At 43.4% G+C, this 17,988-nt stretch overlaps 1 protein-coding gene across 8 annotated transcripts in view; it reads left to right on the top strand.

Moving 5' to 3' along the window:
* The window catches only part of ABL2 (ABL proto-oncogene 2, non-receptor tyrosine kinase), a 101,799-nt gene extending 84,126 nt beyond the window's left edge, over positions 1-17,673 (top strand). For 4 of the 8 annotated variants that reach the window (XM_027975916.3, XM_060396639.1, XM_012187627.5 and 1 more), the window contains 8 exons: positions 245-329; positions 1,265-1,442; positions 2,009-2,193; positions 3,316-3,468; positions 4,338-4,427; positions 6,921-7,094; positions 7,644-7,877; positions 8,187-17,673. In XM_027975916.3, the coding sequence (XP_027831717.1) occupies positions 245-329; positions 1,265-1,442; positions 2,009-2,193; positions 3,316-3,468; positions 4,338-4,427; positions 6,921-7,094; positions 7,644-7,877; positions 8,187-9,367 (2,280 nt within the window). In that variant the 3' untranslated portion in view covers positions 9,368-17,673. Of the gene's footprint in view, positions 1-244; positions 330-1,264; positions 1,443-2,008; positions 2,194-3,315; positions 3,469-4,337; positions 4,428-6,920; positions 7,095-7,643 lie in introns of all 8 variants that reach the window. The other 4 variants (XM_027975915.3, XM_060396638.1, XM_012187624.5 and 1 more) reach the window with 1 other exon arrangement.
* Positions 17,674-17,988: the final 315 nt, after the last annotated feature.

Here is a 17,988-nt window from a genome sequence, read left to right as displayed (position 1 = left end):
TTACCCTACTAAATTTTACTTCAGTTTCAAATACTGAATAAATTAAAGGAGGCCTTTTTCTTTCTTAATTGGACTTATACAGAGCACACTATGCAGTGATAAAATTTCTTGAAGTAAGTGCAAAAATATCCAAAAGATACCCTCTTTTAAAACTGAGGTTTTAGGAGTGTGAGTTGACTCAAATGATTAAGATGGGGGCTTGTCCCTCTCCTCTTTTTCTTTCTTATCTTCCCCCCCTTTCCAGGAAGATACTATGGAGGTCGAGGAATTTCTCAAGGAAGCTGCAGTGATGAAGGAAATCAAGCATCCTAACCTGGTACAGCTATTAGGTGAGGGAGCTTGTCTGAACCATAGGTTTCCTCAAAGATGCTTGTCCCTCAACCCCCTATTGTCCCCCAGTCCTCCTTTTGTATCACCATGGCAGAAGCTCTCAGTATAAATCTATTTCAATAAAAGGTTGTTATTTTAATCAGAAGTCTCTGTGTTTTAAAATTACCCAAGAAACAGTGACCTGGATTGATTGCAATGTATGAAACTGCCCAGCTTGTGCTGATTGCCCCAGATCCAAAGTTCAGAATCATTCAAAATGATACTAAACCACAAACTATCCCAAAATATTTTTTACAAAATAAAGAGACATTAACCAAAGGACTGTTGAAACAGATTAAAAATTGTGACCACCCAAGTGCTTTGCAGTGATCGATAGGCTTCTCACCTATTCAGGTCACAGAGAAATCTTTTACTGAAACAATTGCCCTTTTCAAAATAGGGCCAGTTTCTTTGGGTGTTCATTGAGCCAAACTACCCCAAAGGAAATCGCTTCTTCTGTATTTTTACTGGGAGTCTGCTGTGTAGTAATGAAATCCTTGCAGTCAGGGCTCATATGTGTGCACAATTGCTGTTACTTTTAGATAAATGTTGTCATCAGGAGGCAGTTGAGGATGTGAAATCATGGGCTCACACAGAACTCTAGAGGCATTGGTGGTCCTGACCCCTTATGGAATTAAGACAAGTGACTCTCCCTTTGTTCAAACAGGCGCATTCTCAAAATGCATGTGAGTTTCCAAAGCATAGTATCATTGGAAGTAGAAACTCACTATCATCCAGCTTCTTAACGCTGCTGTGTTCTTTTCAGAGAATGAAATGGCAGGAAAGGAAAAGATTACTGCTAGACTAGATTTTTAAAAATTGGCAGTTATTCTTGCCAAAGTGGTTGGAGTGTTTAAATATATACTAACAAAACAAGCTCTCTTTGAACCATCAGGTGTGTGTACCTTGGAGCCACCATTTTACATTGTGACTGAATACATGCCTTATGGGAACTTGCTTGATTATCTCCGAGAATGCAACCGAGAAGAGGTGACTGCAGTTGTGCTGCTTTACATGGCCACTCAGATCTCATCTGCAATGGAGTATTTAGAGAAGAAGAATTTCATCCATAGGTGTGTAAAATCCGATTGTCGCCTGTGACTAGCCAGGAAGCTGACATGCATATCAGATAACTCAGCAAAGTAGTTTTCTCTTTCACAAGGACCATTGTAATGTCATTTCCAACTTAGAAATCTACTCTGTCCTCTGATTAAAGTACTAATGCAGGGCCTTTGCTGTTCTCAGAACAGAAGGCTCTTTATTTTGCCCAGGACTAAGTCCAAGATCATTTTGCTCCATCTAGTGGCTTGATTTTAAAAATAGTTTTCTGCCTTAGTAAAGAAACTAAAACCTCTGTTACCCACCTCTGAAACTTATCCCAATGTACTTATAAATGGAAACCGGTTTTCTGAAGCCTGCTTTATTGTGGCATCACATAACTGCCTCTTGGTGAGTATTCTACAAGAGGTGTATAATTAGTGGCTTTCTACCATGTTAGCCATTTTCATGAAATACTACCATACCTGTCAGCACTTACTTATCAAACCCTGCTTGCAGCACAAAGAGCTGATACGAGAGCATTCATGAGCATTTTCCAGGACCATCTGAATAGAATCACAGTAGGGCTTCTTTCCCACAGGGATCTTGCAGCTCGGAATTGCCTGGTGGGAGAAAACCATGTGGTGAAAGTGGCTGACTTTGGCTTAAGTAGATTGATGACTGGAGACACCTATACTGCTCACGCTGGAGCCAAATTTCCTATTAAGTGGACAGCACCAGAGAGTCTTGCCTACAATACCTTCTCAATCAAATCTGACGTCTGGGGTAAGGTTGGAAGGGACGTTTTTCTGTGTATCATCATTTTCTTTATACTTAAATGCTTAATTCTTTAAGAGCTGCTTTTTTTTGGTATATGATCAGTATCCTCTGCCTTTACACCCATCCTTCTTCAGTTATTCAGCAAGCATTTATTATTAATAAATACTATCTGCTGGGCATTTGCAGGGTACTTACTATAGAAAGAAACTGTAAAGAATAAAGTTTAAAAAAAACAAAGTCCCTGCCTTGGGAGCACTCACAGTCTAGCTACTATTTTGCACTGAAGTTCTAACGATCCTCTCCATAAAGCTCCCTATTTTCCACATTAGACTTTATTGCTTGTGTCTAGAGCCCTATGACACAGAGTGGTAACCTCTTTTCAAGGAAGGGGTGGTGAAGTTTTATCTAGAATTTGTCTTTGTAACTGATCTTGTTTCTACTTCCTGAAAAGGATTATTATTTAGTAACGATTTGGGGGACAGAACGAGTCAGGATGTTTGGATTTGGGGCGGTAGAAATAGTCGAGAATTCTAGATAGTTTTACCAGCAATCTCAAACTCAAGAGTAACCTGTGACATAATCAAGCAAATTCTTTCTTCACATGTGAATTTTATTTGGTTTCAAATGTGTCCATTTTTATATTCTTCCTTTAGTATTAGTGACTTAAAAATTGTGCAGCTCATTAAATAGATTGTAAGTTGCTTTAAGAATAGTTTTGATTATACCTCAAACTTCTTATATGGTCCTAATTTATTCTCCCTTGTTGTAAAGGAAATCCAAATAAAAATTGGGAAACTTATATATTTATTCTGGTCGCATCTTGTGTGGCCTTTAGTTCCCTGACTAGGGATTGAACCTGTACCGCCTGCTGTGAAAGCATGGAGTCTTAACTGCAGGACCTCCCGGGAAGTCCCCAAAATTGGGAAATTTAAAGAAAACTGTCTTTAGATTATACCTAAACTTTTCCTGTGGAAAATATCTTGAAGAACAAGTCATGTTTTAAGAATTATAAGAGTATACTAATATTGTAACATTGTGAAAATTTGAAAGAGAAGTTACCTAATGGTATAAAATAAATAATAAATCAGAAGAAACATAAAAGCTCTTGTTTTGCAATCCCTTCTGCAGCGTTTGGGGTGCTTTTATGGGAAATTGCTACATATGGAATGTCACCATATCCAGGTATTGACCTGTCTCAGGTCTACGATCTACTGGAAAAAGGATACCGAATGGAGCAGCCTGAAGGATGTCCCCCTAAGGTGTATGAACTTATGAGAGCATGTGAGTATTCTTGCAGATTTTAATTTTGAAGTAGTTTAAGTTAGCAATTCTGGATGATTAACAACATTGAAAACATTTTTCCTATCAATGTTGTAAGATTGTATTCAGCCTCGTGACATAGAAGAGTTGGTCACTGATCAGCCAGCTGGGATACTGTGTGCTCTACTACTGAGTCATACTGGAATCCTAAAAATCATTGTCCATGGCCAAATACTCAGTTTCCCAAAACATTTGCCTGTATAATAAGGTAGTAAAAAATGGATTTGGAGATTAGGTTGGGGAGGGTTGCTCTCAGCTACACAAAATGTGTGTTGAAGACTGGAGAATGCATGAAAGTGACTTCTGTGACATGTAAACAAGGGCATCTGACTTCTTAAAGATGAAAAAGTAGGGAGGTGAGTAGTGAATTAAACTGCAAGGTATTTGAGTCTCATTATTTTCTCATTGAGCATTGATTGCCTACTGCTCTCATCAAATGTGAATTCCAGACTCCCCTTTTCTGATATACTGTTATGTTTTGGAATGTGTATAACTAATTGTGAGTGAGAGTGAGTGAGTTTGAAGACAGGTTTTACTACTTTTCATTTTTCCAACGGAAGAAAACTTCTAAACCATCTTCCCACCCCCTCTGCATCGCTCTAGTGGAGGGAACAGGGGCTGAGACTGCATAGAAGGACTGGCCCTAGGAAGTGGGTTCTTCACACCTCTGGGGCTGGGACTAAGAAATAGCTGCCTCACTGTCACTGCAGACTTGCTGTAACTGCTTTAGCTCACACATGTCCCAGTGCATGGAACTCACCCTCAGGTGTGCCCTGAATATTTAATTTCTGCCAAGAAGCTTTTACTACTGTTCTCTTTTGGTTACGTAGGCTGGAAGTGGAGCCCTGCCGATAGGCCCTCTTTTGCAGAAACACATCAAGCTTTTGAAACCATGTTCCATGACTCTAGCATTTCTGAAGGTGAGAACCTGGTGATTTACTGTTGGTGGGGGCTAGTTCTGGGTGCTGGGGATGATAACATTCCAAAAATGATAGTGTCTTGTAATTTGGGACTCCATTTCAGGATATTGAATTAATTCTTGGCATTTATTATTGTTTTCTTTTTTCTCTTTTTTTTTCTTTTGCTGTTTTAAAATGTATCTTTGTCTCTCTAGCTCATATTTTTAATAAGAGTATGAACAAAGATTTAGCTGTAAGGGTGTTACATCAGAGTGTAGTTTATAATACTGAAAAATTAAGAACATTTAAGTATCCAGTGTGTTAATTATTACATCCCTATAATTAAGTAGTTAAAATGATATTCTTAAATATATTGACACAGAAAGGAGTTTAGAAAGAGAATGTTAAATAAGCTAAGCTATGAACAGTGAGAATCTTTTTCTTAGGTAAAAAACAAGTATATGGACACATACAGGAAGTTTCCTACTTTTGTGTATAATGTCTGTTTAAAATTATATGCAAAAGTCAAACAGTAAACGTACTTGTTGGAACTTCCCTGCTGGTCTAGTGGCTAAGACTGTGAGCTTCCAATGCAGGGGACCCAGGTTGGATCCCTGGTCAGGACACTAGATCCCATCGTGCCACACCTAAGAATTTGCATGCTGTAATAAAAGATCCCACGTCTCACTGAAGATCAAAGATCCTGCATGCTGCACCTAAGACCTGGTGAGGCTAAGTAAAAATAAATACTGAACAGATTAAATGCCCAGTCAGAAAATAAATAAACTTACTTCTTAGGAAGAGAGCGACTGGACTTCCCAGGTGGTCAAGTGGTTGAGAATCTGCCTGCCAGTGCAGAGGACGAGTTCGATCCCTGGTCTGGGAAGATTCCACATGTTGGGGGGCAGCTGAGCCTACGAGCCGTAACTAGTAAGGCCTGTGTGCTCTAGAGCCCATGCTCTGCAATGAGAGAAGCCACCACAGCGAGAGGCCCACACGCTGCAGCTGGAGAGTGGCTGCCGCTCACTGCAATGGATAATGCCTAGAGCAGCAGCAAAGGCCGCACGCAGCCAACACTAAATACATACGCGAATAGATGAAATTTAAGAGATAGAAAGGCTATTCCTCGAGAGCTAAAAACACAGAATTCTGAGTTATACTTGCCTATTAGACATTTTGGTGTAGTTCCAGAGTTGTATCATATTTTTTCAAATTTTTCTTTTTCTTCATAATTGAACAGAGCACTCACTACTTAAGTTCAAGTTAAAAAATGTTTCAAGAAGAAATTAGGCAAGTTGATGTTTTTTTCTGCTTCCTTTAGTGATTTATTGTGTTTTGCTAAGAAGAAAGGAAAAAGTACACCACCAGAGTTTAATGACAAGTATTTCCATCCTCGTCCTTCTATATATGGAACTTCTACAGGTTGGGGAGGGCGCAGCTTGCCCTCTGGGCCAAATTAAGCAGCTCCCCATCAGAGCACTTTTCTCTGTACCCTTTAGTTCATGTGGAGTCAAATCCTGAATATCACTGGAATCTCATTGGCATGGCTTGAATTATGTGCTATGTACCCACACTTGTGGGGGATCAATTTTGAAAAATAATTACCAAAAATGTTGTAAATTACAAAATTCCAAAGTTTGACTGATCCATACTTCATTTTTGTTCAGGAATGAATAGCAAAGTGAGTCTTTGCCTTATTATTAAAAGCCGCAAATCCGATGGCCACTTTTAATCAGCTGAGGCTTACTAATAGGGTGAACACATTTTCAGGAGCCTCATTTGCATCATCGGTATGAAATGTATGTAGCCTCCTTTTTTTTGCAAGGCACAACCTGAAAATAAAAACATCTGGAAATAGCTGTTTGTTTTGTTCAACCTCTGAATAAGTTAGTAAATAAGCATATCCAGTTGACCAGTGAACATATGAAATCACCCATCATCAGAGAAGTACAAAATAAAACAATGAATGGCCACTACACACCTACCTCCGAAATGCTAAAATTAAAATCAGACAAACAAACATCAAACTTTGGCAAGCATGCATAGTAACCAGGACTTTCCTATAAGTTAGTAGGGATGGAGACTGGGACAGCCAGTTTGGCCCTGTGACCCACCAGTCCTGCTCCTGTATCTAGCAGACGTGCATACCATTGTTGCAGTCAAAGACACATAGTAGGATGTTTCCAGCAGTGTTAATAACCCCAAACTGGAAACAACAGATATTCATCAAGAGGAGAATGGATGAATTTTGGTGTATTCACATATTTGAACAATACACAGCAACAGGAAAACCCCCTGCCACATTCAGTAATGTGGATGAATCTACGGCTAGAATGCTGAGCAAAAGTAAGCCCAGACTCAAAGGGTGCGTACTTTGTGACTCGAGTTACACACGTTTCAGTACTCCTCCTTCAGGTCCTCTCAGTTGTCTGCCTGTTCTGAAAAGAGAAAACTCCCTTTCTTCTCTTTTGTCATGAAATTGTTCTTTTTCTCATTGCCCTGTCCTCCACACAGAAGTTGCTGAGGAGCTTGGGAGGGCTGCTGCCGCCTCATCTGTGGTTCCGTATCTGCCCCGACTGCCTCTGCTCCCTTCCAAGACCCGGACACTAAAGAAGCAGGGGGAGAACAAGGAGAACATCGAGGGGGCACAAGATGCCACAGAAAATTCTGCTTCTAGTTCAGCACCAGGTACGACTCCCTGGGGAGGCAGAGGCAAACTGCCTTGTTTAAAGAGCCATGGGGCATGAAGCATTTATTTCCACTTTCCTGCCCGTCTTCCTCAAGGAAAAGTGTGGCGGGCATCTGTTTCATTTACCACTCTAGTCCGCGGCTCTGCATTGCCAGTGTTAGGAGTCGTGATGTGTCCATTCACCACACGACTCTGCCTCCCACTCCATTTCCTAAACTCCTGATTCTCAGATAGTTGCAGTCCTTATGGTTCTGGCAAAAATTTCTTCACTGAGTCTGATAGGTGAAGCCAGATTGTGCTGTAGTTGCTAGGGAAAAGATGGATGCGGAGGTAAAAACCAGCAGGTTTATTTCTTTCCATTTATATCTCACATCACATTTGGAACAGCAGTGTGACATGATAATGTATTTATTAGTTTCCTCCAAGTCCTGCTAACACTTGATTTTTAATAGATGCCAACAACACTCTTCACAGTCCAGCCTTAGTAACTCAGGCGAGTCACTTACTTTTCACAATACTGATTGGCTGTTCTTTTTTTTTAAAATCAGGGTTCATTAGAAGTGCACAGGCCCCCAGTGGGTCCCCAGCACTGCCTCGAAAGCAGAGAGACAAGTCACCCAGCAGCCTCTTGGAAGATGCCAAAGAGACATGCTTCACCAGAGATAGGAAGGGAGGCTTCTTCAGCTCCTTTATGAAAAAGAGAAACGCTCCCACACCCCCCAAACGCAGCAGCTCCTTCCGAGAAATGGAGAACCAGCCCCACAAGAAATACGAACTGACGGGTAACTTCTCATCTGTTGCTTCTCTGCAGCATGCTGAAGGGTTCTCTCTCACTCCTGCCCAGCAAGAAGCGAGTCTGGTGCCACCCAAGTGCTATGGGGGTAGCTTTGCACAGAGGAACCTCTGTAATGACGACGGTGGTGGGGGTGGGGGCAGTGGCGCTGCTGGGGGCGGGTGGTCTGGCATCACAGGCTTCTTTACACCACGCTTAATCAAAAAGACACTGGGCTTACGAGCAGGTAAACCCACAGCCAGTGATGACACGTCCAAGCCTTTTCCAAGGTCAAACTCTACATCTTCCGTGTCCTCAGGGCTTCCAGAGCAGGATAGGATGGCAATGACCCTTCCCAGGAACTGCCAGAGGTCCAAACTCCAGCTGGAAAGGACAGTGTCCACCTCTTCTCAGCCAGAAGAGAATGTGGACAGGGCCAATGACACGCTTCCAAAAAAATCAGAGGAAGGTGCCGCTCCGACCAGGGAGAGACCAAAAGCCAAACTTTTGCCCAGAGGAGGCACCGCTCTTCCTCTCAGAACCCCCACTGGGGATCCAGCCACTACAGAGAAGGATTCTCCAGGGTTGGGGGTGGCTGGAGCGGCAGCTGCCCCCAAGAGCAAGGAGAGGAATGGTGGGGCACGACTTGGCATGGCTGGAGTCCCAGAGGATGGCGAGCAGACCGGCTGGGCTTCTCCAGCCAAGACTGCTGCGGTCCTCCCAACCACTCATAACCACAAAGTGCCCGTCCTTATCTCACCCACTCTGAAGCACACTCCAGCTGACGTGCAGCTCATTGGCACAGACTCTCAGGGGAATAAATTCAAGCTCTTGTCAGAGCATCAGGTCACTTCCTCTGGAGACAAGGACCGACCCCGCCGGGTAAAACCAAAGTGTGCCCCACCCCCACCACCAGTGATGAGACTACTGCAGCATCCGTCCGTGTGCTCAGACTCCACGGAAGAGCCAGTCGCCCCGACTGCAGTCCAGCCCAAGTCAGAAACACAGGAGGGAGGGAAAAAGGCGGCTCCAGGGGCAGTGCCCATCAGTGGGAAAGCTGGGAGGCCTGTGATGCCTCCACCTCAAGTGCCTCTGCCCACATCTTCCATCTCGCCAGCCAAAATGGCCAACGGCACAGCAGGTACTAAAGTGGCTCTGAGAAAAACCAAACAGGCGGCTGAGAAAATCTCAGCCGACAAAATCAGCAAGGAGGCCCTGCTGGAATGTGCTGACCTACTGTCCAGTGCAATCACGGAACCTGTGCCCAACAGCCAGCTGGTGGACACTGGCCACCAGCTGCTCGACTACTGCTCAGGCTATGTGGACTGCATCCCCCAAACTCGCAACAAATTTGCCTTCCGAGAGGCCGTGAGCAAACTGGAACTCAGCCTGCAGGAGCTGCAGGTGTCTTCTGCAGCCGCTGGCGTGCCCGGGGCAAACCCTGTCCTTAACAACTTACTGTCGTGTGTACAGGAAATCAGTGATGTGGTGCAGAGGTAGCCACTGGTAGCCAGGTGGGAAGATGCACACGTTTCTGAGGGGAGAGGGAAAGGGACTTGTTTTACTTGTGTTCTTGTTTCAGAAAATGGAAGACTGATACTTGAGTGTGTTTCTGTGAAGTACCTCAGATCTCTGAGTTCTCACGTTTACAGGTTCATCTCAAAAATAACAAAAAGCAAAATCCATGAGAGAGAGGGAAAATAGATGGGGGGCAGGGCAGTTGTGGGCCAAATCAGAAGCTGCACTGAAGCATCAGGGACATGTGCCTGTCGAGCTACGAAGGACCGAGTCCAGCCCGTCCTTACCTGGAGTGATGTGAGCTGGCCAAACAGGGCTGTCGAGCGAGGCCGCTGGGTCTATGCCCAGACAACGGGGTGGCTGTGGCTCTCAGTTTGCACCACATGGAAGGTAATTGACTAGGGGCTCCAGTAGGTACTAGTGGTACTGATCTCAGTGAGTGGGTGGGGACGAGGCCAAGAGGTTTTGTTCAAGGCTGTTGGAAGTTGCTGTTAGCCTTTCTCCCACAAGGTCACGGCTGCAGTAAGAGCTGCAGCTCAGATGGCTAGATGCAAAACTGGGAAACGTGGCCCTTTCTGTACACGCCTGTCCTTTTGTCTGTTGGTGTGTTAGTGGTGCCGGAGGTAAAGAATGCTAGGATGTGTGTTCAGGGAGATTGAAACCTCCTCCTACGTTGTATACTGCCTAGCAGAAGCCACTTCTCCCAGGCTCGTGTATGATTTCATAATGGGTGAGGATGGGCTTTGTGCTCATTGGTGCCTGCCTATCTGTGATCCATAGGCATAGGGGGTGTCTGGTGGTTTTTCTCTGCCCCTTGCTGGGCAGGCTGTCTTCCTCTGTCCTGGCAGCATTCAGGGCATTAACCAGCATTGAACACTATTGAAAATAACAGTCCTGGACAAGGGCTCTCAGGAGAGTCCCTGCATACTGACATACTGGCCAAGGACTTGAGCAGCTATGTATGTTTCTTTATCAACTAAAGTGCCAGGGAAAGGGTGTCTTCTTGAAACCCAGCATTCAGCCGAGGAGCCTGTGACTGAGGGGAAAAGCTGGCTTGGTCCTAATGACTCTTTCTCTGTACCTTTCCTCTCCCTTATCACCTTAGACCCAATCCAGGTAGAGAGTGGGGAGAAGCATTCTCTCACTGTGTGGATTTCAAATGAATCACCCTAAGTTATTGTCACATGCTTTTCTTCTTTCACTGACTCCCCCTGCCAGTTGTTGTGCTTGTTTGTAAAGATCATATCGGAAATACTCTTTGATATTTATTTTTTTGTTTCACCTCTGCTTACATATGCATAATTGAAGGAGCAGGTCATTTTCAGGGGACGCCAATTAGATCTTGGAAACCTAATGGTTTCTTTTCCTTCCCTATTCAGTTATTGTTACAGAAGTTAATTAGGATCACTTCTGAATTTAGAACCAAATCTAATTGGTTAGATGTTATTAATATTCTCGATACCAGGTCTAAGTCCAGTGACCACTTCATTCTCTTTTTAAAACTTTATGCCCCCTCCATTCCTGCCTCCAAAGAGAATGCAGTATTTTTTAAAAACTCATTATTTTTTTCTCCCAAAGGAATATTAACTTAGAAAGATAGGAATTCAACACTGGTGGACAGTGAGTTTTCTTCCTGGCTCTGTCATTGATCCACTGTCAGCCCCATTGCCCCTTCTCTTAATCTATTAAATGGAGGTAATGATACATGTTCTCAAGGATGTTTTGCAAATAAGTGTATAATTATCCCTTTGAGAGCCCCTCTGGAAAGCTTTTTAGTGCTGTATTGTTATGTATGAATACACGTTTTTCATTCTCCTTTTTCATCATCTTTGCTTGGTAGCAGATGATGAACTTTAAAACTGCTGAGATTATACTAATCAGGCTAAGGGGAAAAATGGTTTTGGACAGAGTTTGGCATCTTTGACCAAGAAGAAATTTTAGTTTTCATTAGAAAGAAAGGAATTGATTCTTTCTATGGGTGTTCCAGAGGAGTCCCAGGCAAAAAGAATAAGAAGCAGGGAGGAGACAGTATTGGGCATTCCTTTCAGGGGTTGGGTGGTCCCTCTTGACTGTTACTCGTTGGTGGAACACAGGCAACCGGAGATCTGGCTGATCTCTTTGTACTGTTTAGAAGAGTTCCTTTAACTTGGATTTGAAAACCAACAGTCCTCTGGCCACCTGCTTCTTTGCCACTCTCCTTCATCATATACTTCCATAAACTTGAAATTGTTTTAGCAATTAGCCTTTTAAGGGTGGGGCAGGGAAAGCTAAAACTTTAGAATATTATTATGCTGCTTTTTAAGTTTATCCCTGTCATTGTGGATGCAAGTTGAGGGATTAGAATTGTTTTTCAGGGGATTTTCTTTCTTTCTTTTTTTTTTTTTTAAAGCAAGGGGTCTTTTCTTGAGAGCTCTGAAAATAAGCCTTGGAGGAACACTACTGAGTGTATTTAAGCTCCCTGGTTTTCTCACCGAAGAGCAGTCTTTGAGGGTGAGGGCTGGGTCTTACTCAGGGGTAGCACCTGGCTCTGTCTCATTCATAGTAGGTGCTCAGTATGTCCATGGGTGGATTTTCATTTTTCCCTCAACACTGTCAAGAGTAGCATTGACTGTTGCACCATACTCCATCCACGTGATGCTTTAACTGCAGCTTCAGGAGTTGAGGGCTCAGGGTTCGGGTTAAAGAGACACTGTCAACTTACTATGAAAATGTAACTTAGGTTTTTTTCCTTTTTCTACTTGAAAGGGACCAGATTTTTAAAAAACTAACCATATATAAATTTAAACATTTGAATTCAAAGCAGAGAAAATTACTTTTAGAAACTAAAAATGTAGTTTAATTCTGTCTAGTTTAAAAACAAAGCAGACAGCAAAAGCAAAAGCCCTTCTACAAGGTGTTGAAAACTTTCTAAAGTGGTTACATGTGTGCGTCCCTTTGGGGTTGCCACAGACGGAGTCTTCTCATGTACAGATCATACGATTTCAGTTTAGATTTACTACCTTACAATGCAGTGTTGTGTAACATGCATCTTGTTTGTGCTTTACATGAAGTATTTTCTTAAAAGGCTTTGTGTACAATTAAAATGTGTATATTTTCCTACAGATCTCCATTGTGACTTTCAGAGATATAGCCTTAAGAAAAAAATTGGTCCTGAGAAATTTATTCAGTGTTTTTCCAGGTAGCCTCTATACATTGAGGTTATTAGGTCTCCACTAGACCCAGTGGCACCCCACTCCAGTACTCTTGCCTGGAAAATCCCATGGGCGGAGGAGCCTGGTAGGTTGTAGTCCATGGGGTCACCAAGAGTTGGACACGACTGAGCGACTTGACTTTCACTTTTCAATGACTTTCACTCTCCAGTGGCTTTCATGCATTGGAGAAGGAAATGGCAACCCACTCCAGTGTTCTTGCCTGGAGAATCCCAGGGAGAGGGGAGCCTGGTGGGCTGTTGTCTCTGGGGTCGCACAGAGTTGGACACGACTGAAGCGACTTCGCAGCAGCAACAGCAGACCCTTTTTTAGCTGAATTATGGGGTTTAAGTTAGAATTTTTGTACACTTCAGCTGAAAGTTGACTGGTAAAATAGTGCCCAGTTAATAAAATGCTGACTTTGCTAAGGCACTACCCGTATTTATTTAACAAAGTCATGCTTTAAGGCTTTTAAAGCTTTTGGGCTTTAAGGATACAGTTTAGATGAGTGATTAAGAGTTCAGACTCTAAAGCCAGTCTAGAAGGCAAGTCACAGTTAACCTTCCTCAGCCTTAGTTTCTTCATTGGAAAACAGGGATAATAATAGTAACTACCTCAGGGTTGTTGTAAGGATTAAATGAGATAATGTGTGTAAGATACTTAGCTTGAGTGTCTGGCATGTAATGAGTACTCCACAAATGTTAACTACTGCTGTTATTAACACTTAATCCAGTGAGCTTTTGCCAAGGATGTGCAACAAAATTTCCTGGAGTTTTAAAAAAACAACAACAAAAATCCTGATTCATTGGCCTCACCCTGTGGAATTCCCTGTGGGGCCAGGTCTCAAACAGTGTGTTTTCCAAGAATCTCTCCAGCACTGTGAGCAGTAAGCTTTTTTTCTTCACAGCTTAAGAAATGGGAAGAGAGGATGTTGAAGTTACTTGCCCATGAGCTCAGAGCAGTTACTTAGTGGCAGAGCCAAGGCTAGAGTGTGGTTCTTAATTCACTTTCTCACTGTGGGGTCTTGCCACCGTTCCTGTTGCCCTGTGAGACGCTGCAAGAAAAGTGACTCAGACGATCTGTCTGCACGGGGGCTGCACACTTTCTAAAGCACACGTTCCTGGCACTCTCTGACCTTAAGGGCCTGGAATGTTAAGTAATGGCTGCACTAGCAAAGCAGGCATTCAGTAGAACTCAGTCATTTAAAAAATTATGTGGGGTCATTCTTTTGGACAGACCTTAGCGACACAGCAATCTGCACTTTGTAATGAAGTAGCAGCTTAAAGAAAAACCTAGTCCTACATTCCTTTTTCTTAAACAGAAACAAAAAACTTTATTGTTTCGTATCATTTTAATAATTGACATAATATATGAAAGCACTTTGAGAAAAAGTAATATAACTATAAAGTTGTGTTATTAATGTCTATTTAGACATAGACATCTATAATGTCTATATAGATGTCTATAATTTAGACATCTAAATGTCTGTTTAGGTGATGATTGACTTACAAGTTTTGTGTGCAGGGGACCCGAAAATAGAGATATATAAACAATCAGCTCTGTGATTTATCGCATTTATAAGTATGAAACTGCCAAATGAGTATGTGCAGGTGTGGCAACTCTTTTGCTAAAATGGTAACTCAGTGCCGAATAACTTCCCAAAACTAGGGACCAACTTTCTGGCTTAATTATAAAACTTCAGTAACATGTACTCACTCCAGAACAAAGAAGCTCTTCCAGGGACCTTGACTCAAGAGTGAGGCGCTCTCACCCCCGAACATTTGTCCACTACATGCTCAGCCATTTCATGTCCTAAATATAAATGGTGGGAGCAGACTCGTTACCTGTTCATGTTGACAGTGTCTTTTTTAACCTATGTCCTGTATAGTTTTGTTGTTTTTTGGGGGGCGGGGGGATGGCTGTAGAACCAGTGCACTTTGGGAATTACTTTTCTAGGATTTCCTACCAATTATAGATGAGCTTGACATTTACCATCCTTTTTTTTTTTTTTTTTGTCACCTAAGAGGAGTAGCGGAACGTAACTCACCTCTTTATTAAAAAGATACTCAAGAGGAAGTTGCTTTGGTGGCCACTTCTGAGTTGTAGCTCACTGCTTTCGGGCCTCTCCTACTTCCTTCCATTTTTGCTACTGATGTCACTGTTACCATCAGGCTCTGCATTCAACCCCCCACGCCCCAAGGCATTCACGTTGAGCTGACAGGGTTGTCTACGTTTTTATTCTTGATGATTTTGAGGTGTCATCATCTTGCTTGCATTAACTCATTCTACCTGGATTTGGGGGCCATCTCTGTGTCCCAAGCATCTGTTACGACCAGTCATCTTTAGATAAGTGTCTCTGGACATAAATTTCTTCTTATGTATTAATAGACGTCAGCTGTCTGTATCTCTGTGTCAGCTTCTGTCAAGCCAGTAGCTCAGTTCTTTGGTAACCTCCTGCTTCAGTTGGGGACATGTGGGAACAGGTGAGAAATAGGGAAAGGCAGCCCTGGGGTTGCCCATACCTTCCATGTGACCGCTCAGGGACATCTTCTACTAGCCAGAGCCTCACCAGTCAGAGAAGAGGCCTTGGGCTGGTTCGGAAACTTGTCCCACTCTTTAACAGTGGGGAATTTATATTCTTTGGAGGAAGTTCCAGTTTTTCCAGCTACCAAACTTTTAAAAGTAAAGGCTGGCTTTTCTTTGGCAAGCCAGCATTGTTGCCTGGAGTGACAGTTGCTGTTACCTGCTTTGTTGCAGCTCCATGACAGCCAGATGTTCACTGCCATCCTCTGCCCTCCCGTGTGACTTGGGGGAGGGGGTGGGGAGGATCTCAGGGCTGTGGAATGGGCGGCGCCCTGCTCCCGAGCGTCTGAGCCCCAGTGGCCCCAGCCTGTCCTCTGTGACGTTTACTGCAGAGTCCCAGAAGATAGTCTCTGCCCTGGGGCTGCTGCTTTTCACACCACCTGCCTGAGCTGCGTGTGTTCTGTCTTGAGATAACAAGGGTGCAAGAGATTTCCTTCACTTCTGACTCCACATCCTGGACCCACATCTCCCTCGGAAGTTAGGGAAGACTCCACCCTGTGATCACCCAAGTGATCATCAGTGTTTTTCTCCAGGTGAGGAGGCCAGCGTGGGGCATCTTGATTCCGGACTCAGACTGGCAGAGATAATTCCTAGAGAACTGTGCCTTCGGAGATGGGTTTCGTTTGTTTTGCAGAGGAGAGGATTTGTCAGCTAGGTTGATGTTGCATGGTTATTGAACTAAAACTGGGGGAAGCGAGCTTCCTGGTGGCGGTGGCTTAGAGCCACAGTCAGTGGGCTGTTCTCGCCACATGGGCTGCTGGCTAGATAGACGCTGCACGTTTCTGCCCCTGCTTGGTGAGCTGGTGGGGAGATGCTCTCAACTGGGCCCTTTCCACCCTCCAAGTGCACTATTACAAATTTGAAACAGTTGACCTCTCCTAGAAAATTTACACCCTTTCCCTTCCCCATTGCTCTGTGACCTGAACACAGCAGCAGGGCCTGTGACCTCAGCCCGCCGTCACAGGTGACGTGTGTGCAGATCTTCAAACCTGCAGCCCATCTGTGGGAAAGGATGTCTCCTTTTAAGCTGAAGGGCCGTGGTGTGCCCCTCGCCCCTCCCTTCCCCTTCAACACACACTGTGTCTGTTCTGTGAGATTCTCTGTTCATCATTGTACTCAAGGCAGCAAGTTTCCAGATTCTTCCTGTCATTCAAGCTGCTGAGCTGCTGAGCTACTGTGCACACAGGGCTTGAGGTCTCTGGCGAATTCTCGCTAACTCTTCAGGACCTGGGGGAGGTAGACTGTGAAATGCCAGCAGGCTTTTAGAAAGGAAATGCAGAGTTTGTCTGGTTGGAGCTTGCTTAGATTTGCCTCTAAGCCTCAGAATAGGCATTTTGAGTCATGTAATTAAGCAGTATCAACTTAAATTGGAGAATGGGACTTCTGGCTAGTAAAGTTTTCACATCAAAAGATAATTTTCAGCATTTCTAACACAGCATAGGTAGGCCAAACAAATTTATTCTCAATTCAGAAGTTATTGGTGGAGAATCCAAATACTGTTCTGTACAATTCAGAAGTAGCGTACCATGTGTTATGAGTAGCAAGAATGCCATGAGACAGATGTTTCCAATAGATGAGGGCCAGACAACCAGCCTTCCTCTGTTTTGACAAACCGGTTTTCACTGTGACCACTCTTGGAACTCCATCATGAAGGACATTTGCTGAGACTTTGAGAAGTCACCTTGATTAGACTGTCCTTCAGAGAAATTAGTATTGAGCAGCTGGAAGGACCCATGAGGTACTCATCTCATCATTCTTTAGGGCGTATGTTTGGACACCACCATATTTCAGATCTGTGCCGAGGGCACATGTGATTCCACATTATGTACATACACTGTTGTTGTGCTAAGGAGGAGGGGAGTGGGAGGAGCTGCTCAGATTTCCCTGTGGTGACTGGAAGCTGTGCCCTGGTTAGTGTGTGTGCTGTGAACAGGCTGGCTGAGCTCTCTGTGCATGCTCAGAGCCCTGTCCCCTGGGTAGAGCCCACACTTTTCTTTCTTTGCAATCTTAATTCTGTAGTGACTATCAGTGGAGAAACTCCAGTGTTGTGCTCGCTTGGCAAAAATAAGTTTGAACATTTCATGGTGGTTGATAGAACTTTGTCCTTAAACCATATGATTCACATTCTTTAGAACTTGTTTAATATTTATACCAAAGGTCACGCTCTGCAGGTTATGTGTGAGGGGTCCAGAGGAGCACATCTGGAGGGCCTACCCCTGGGTGTGTTGCTAAGGGGACACGGTGAGACAGTATGGGATTTAACAGAAAACACATCCGTCATGGGTCACACTACCAGTGTTGTCAGGTATTTGTTCTTGTTATTGTAATATATTTTCAGGTGTTTTGTTTTTCTAATTTAATACTTTCACCCTGTTGTCTGACTGTGAACTGCTAACAGTGTTAAACTTGATGTAAATAATGAGACCCTTGAAAGGGGAATGCTGTCTGCCTGTTGTCTCACAAGGCTTGCCAACTTGTGTTTTATTTTAAATAAAGGTTGCAATATTTTATTGTCAATATAGGCTTGTGATTGGAGTGTTTACCCAATAATTTTAATTGATAGGTAATTTAAGCATAATTTCTCTTTATATATATATATAATGGTATCTGTAAGGTAAAGAAGCTGATTTTGGCAAGCATCCCCTGAACATTCTTTCGAGTGGTTCTTTGTAAGTGTGGCTACTCATCCTCTGATGGATTAGTTTTGAAAATGGCCAGAGGATCATCTGGAGCCCAGCTGATACATAAGGTGAGTGATGTGTGAGTCTGTCCATCCATCCATCCAACATGAGCTGACTGTAAAATGAAACTTCATGCTCTCAAAGTTCATTC

The sequence above is a fragment of the Ovis aries genome, chromosome 12, assembly GCF_016772045.2.
Source record: "Ovis aries strain OAR_USU_Benz2616 breed Rambouillet chromosome 12, ARS-UI_Ramb_v3.0, whole genome shotgun sequence".
NCBI classification, from domain to species: domain Eukaryota; kingdom Metazoa; phylum Chordata; class Mammalia; order Artiodactyla; family Bovidae; genus Ovis; species Ovis aries.
This window is presented reverse-complemented; position numbering and strand designations above follow the sequence as displayed.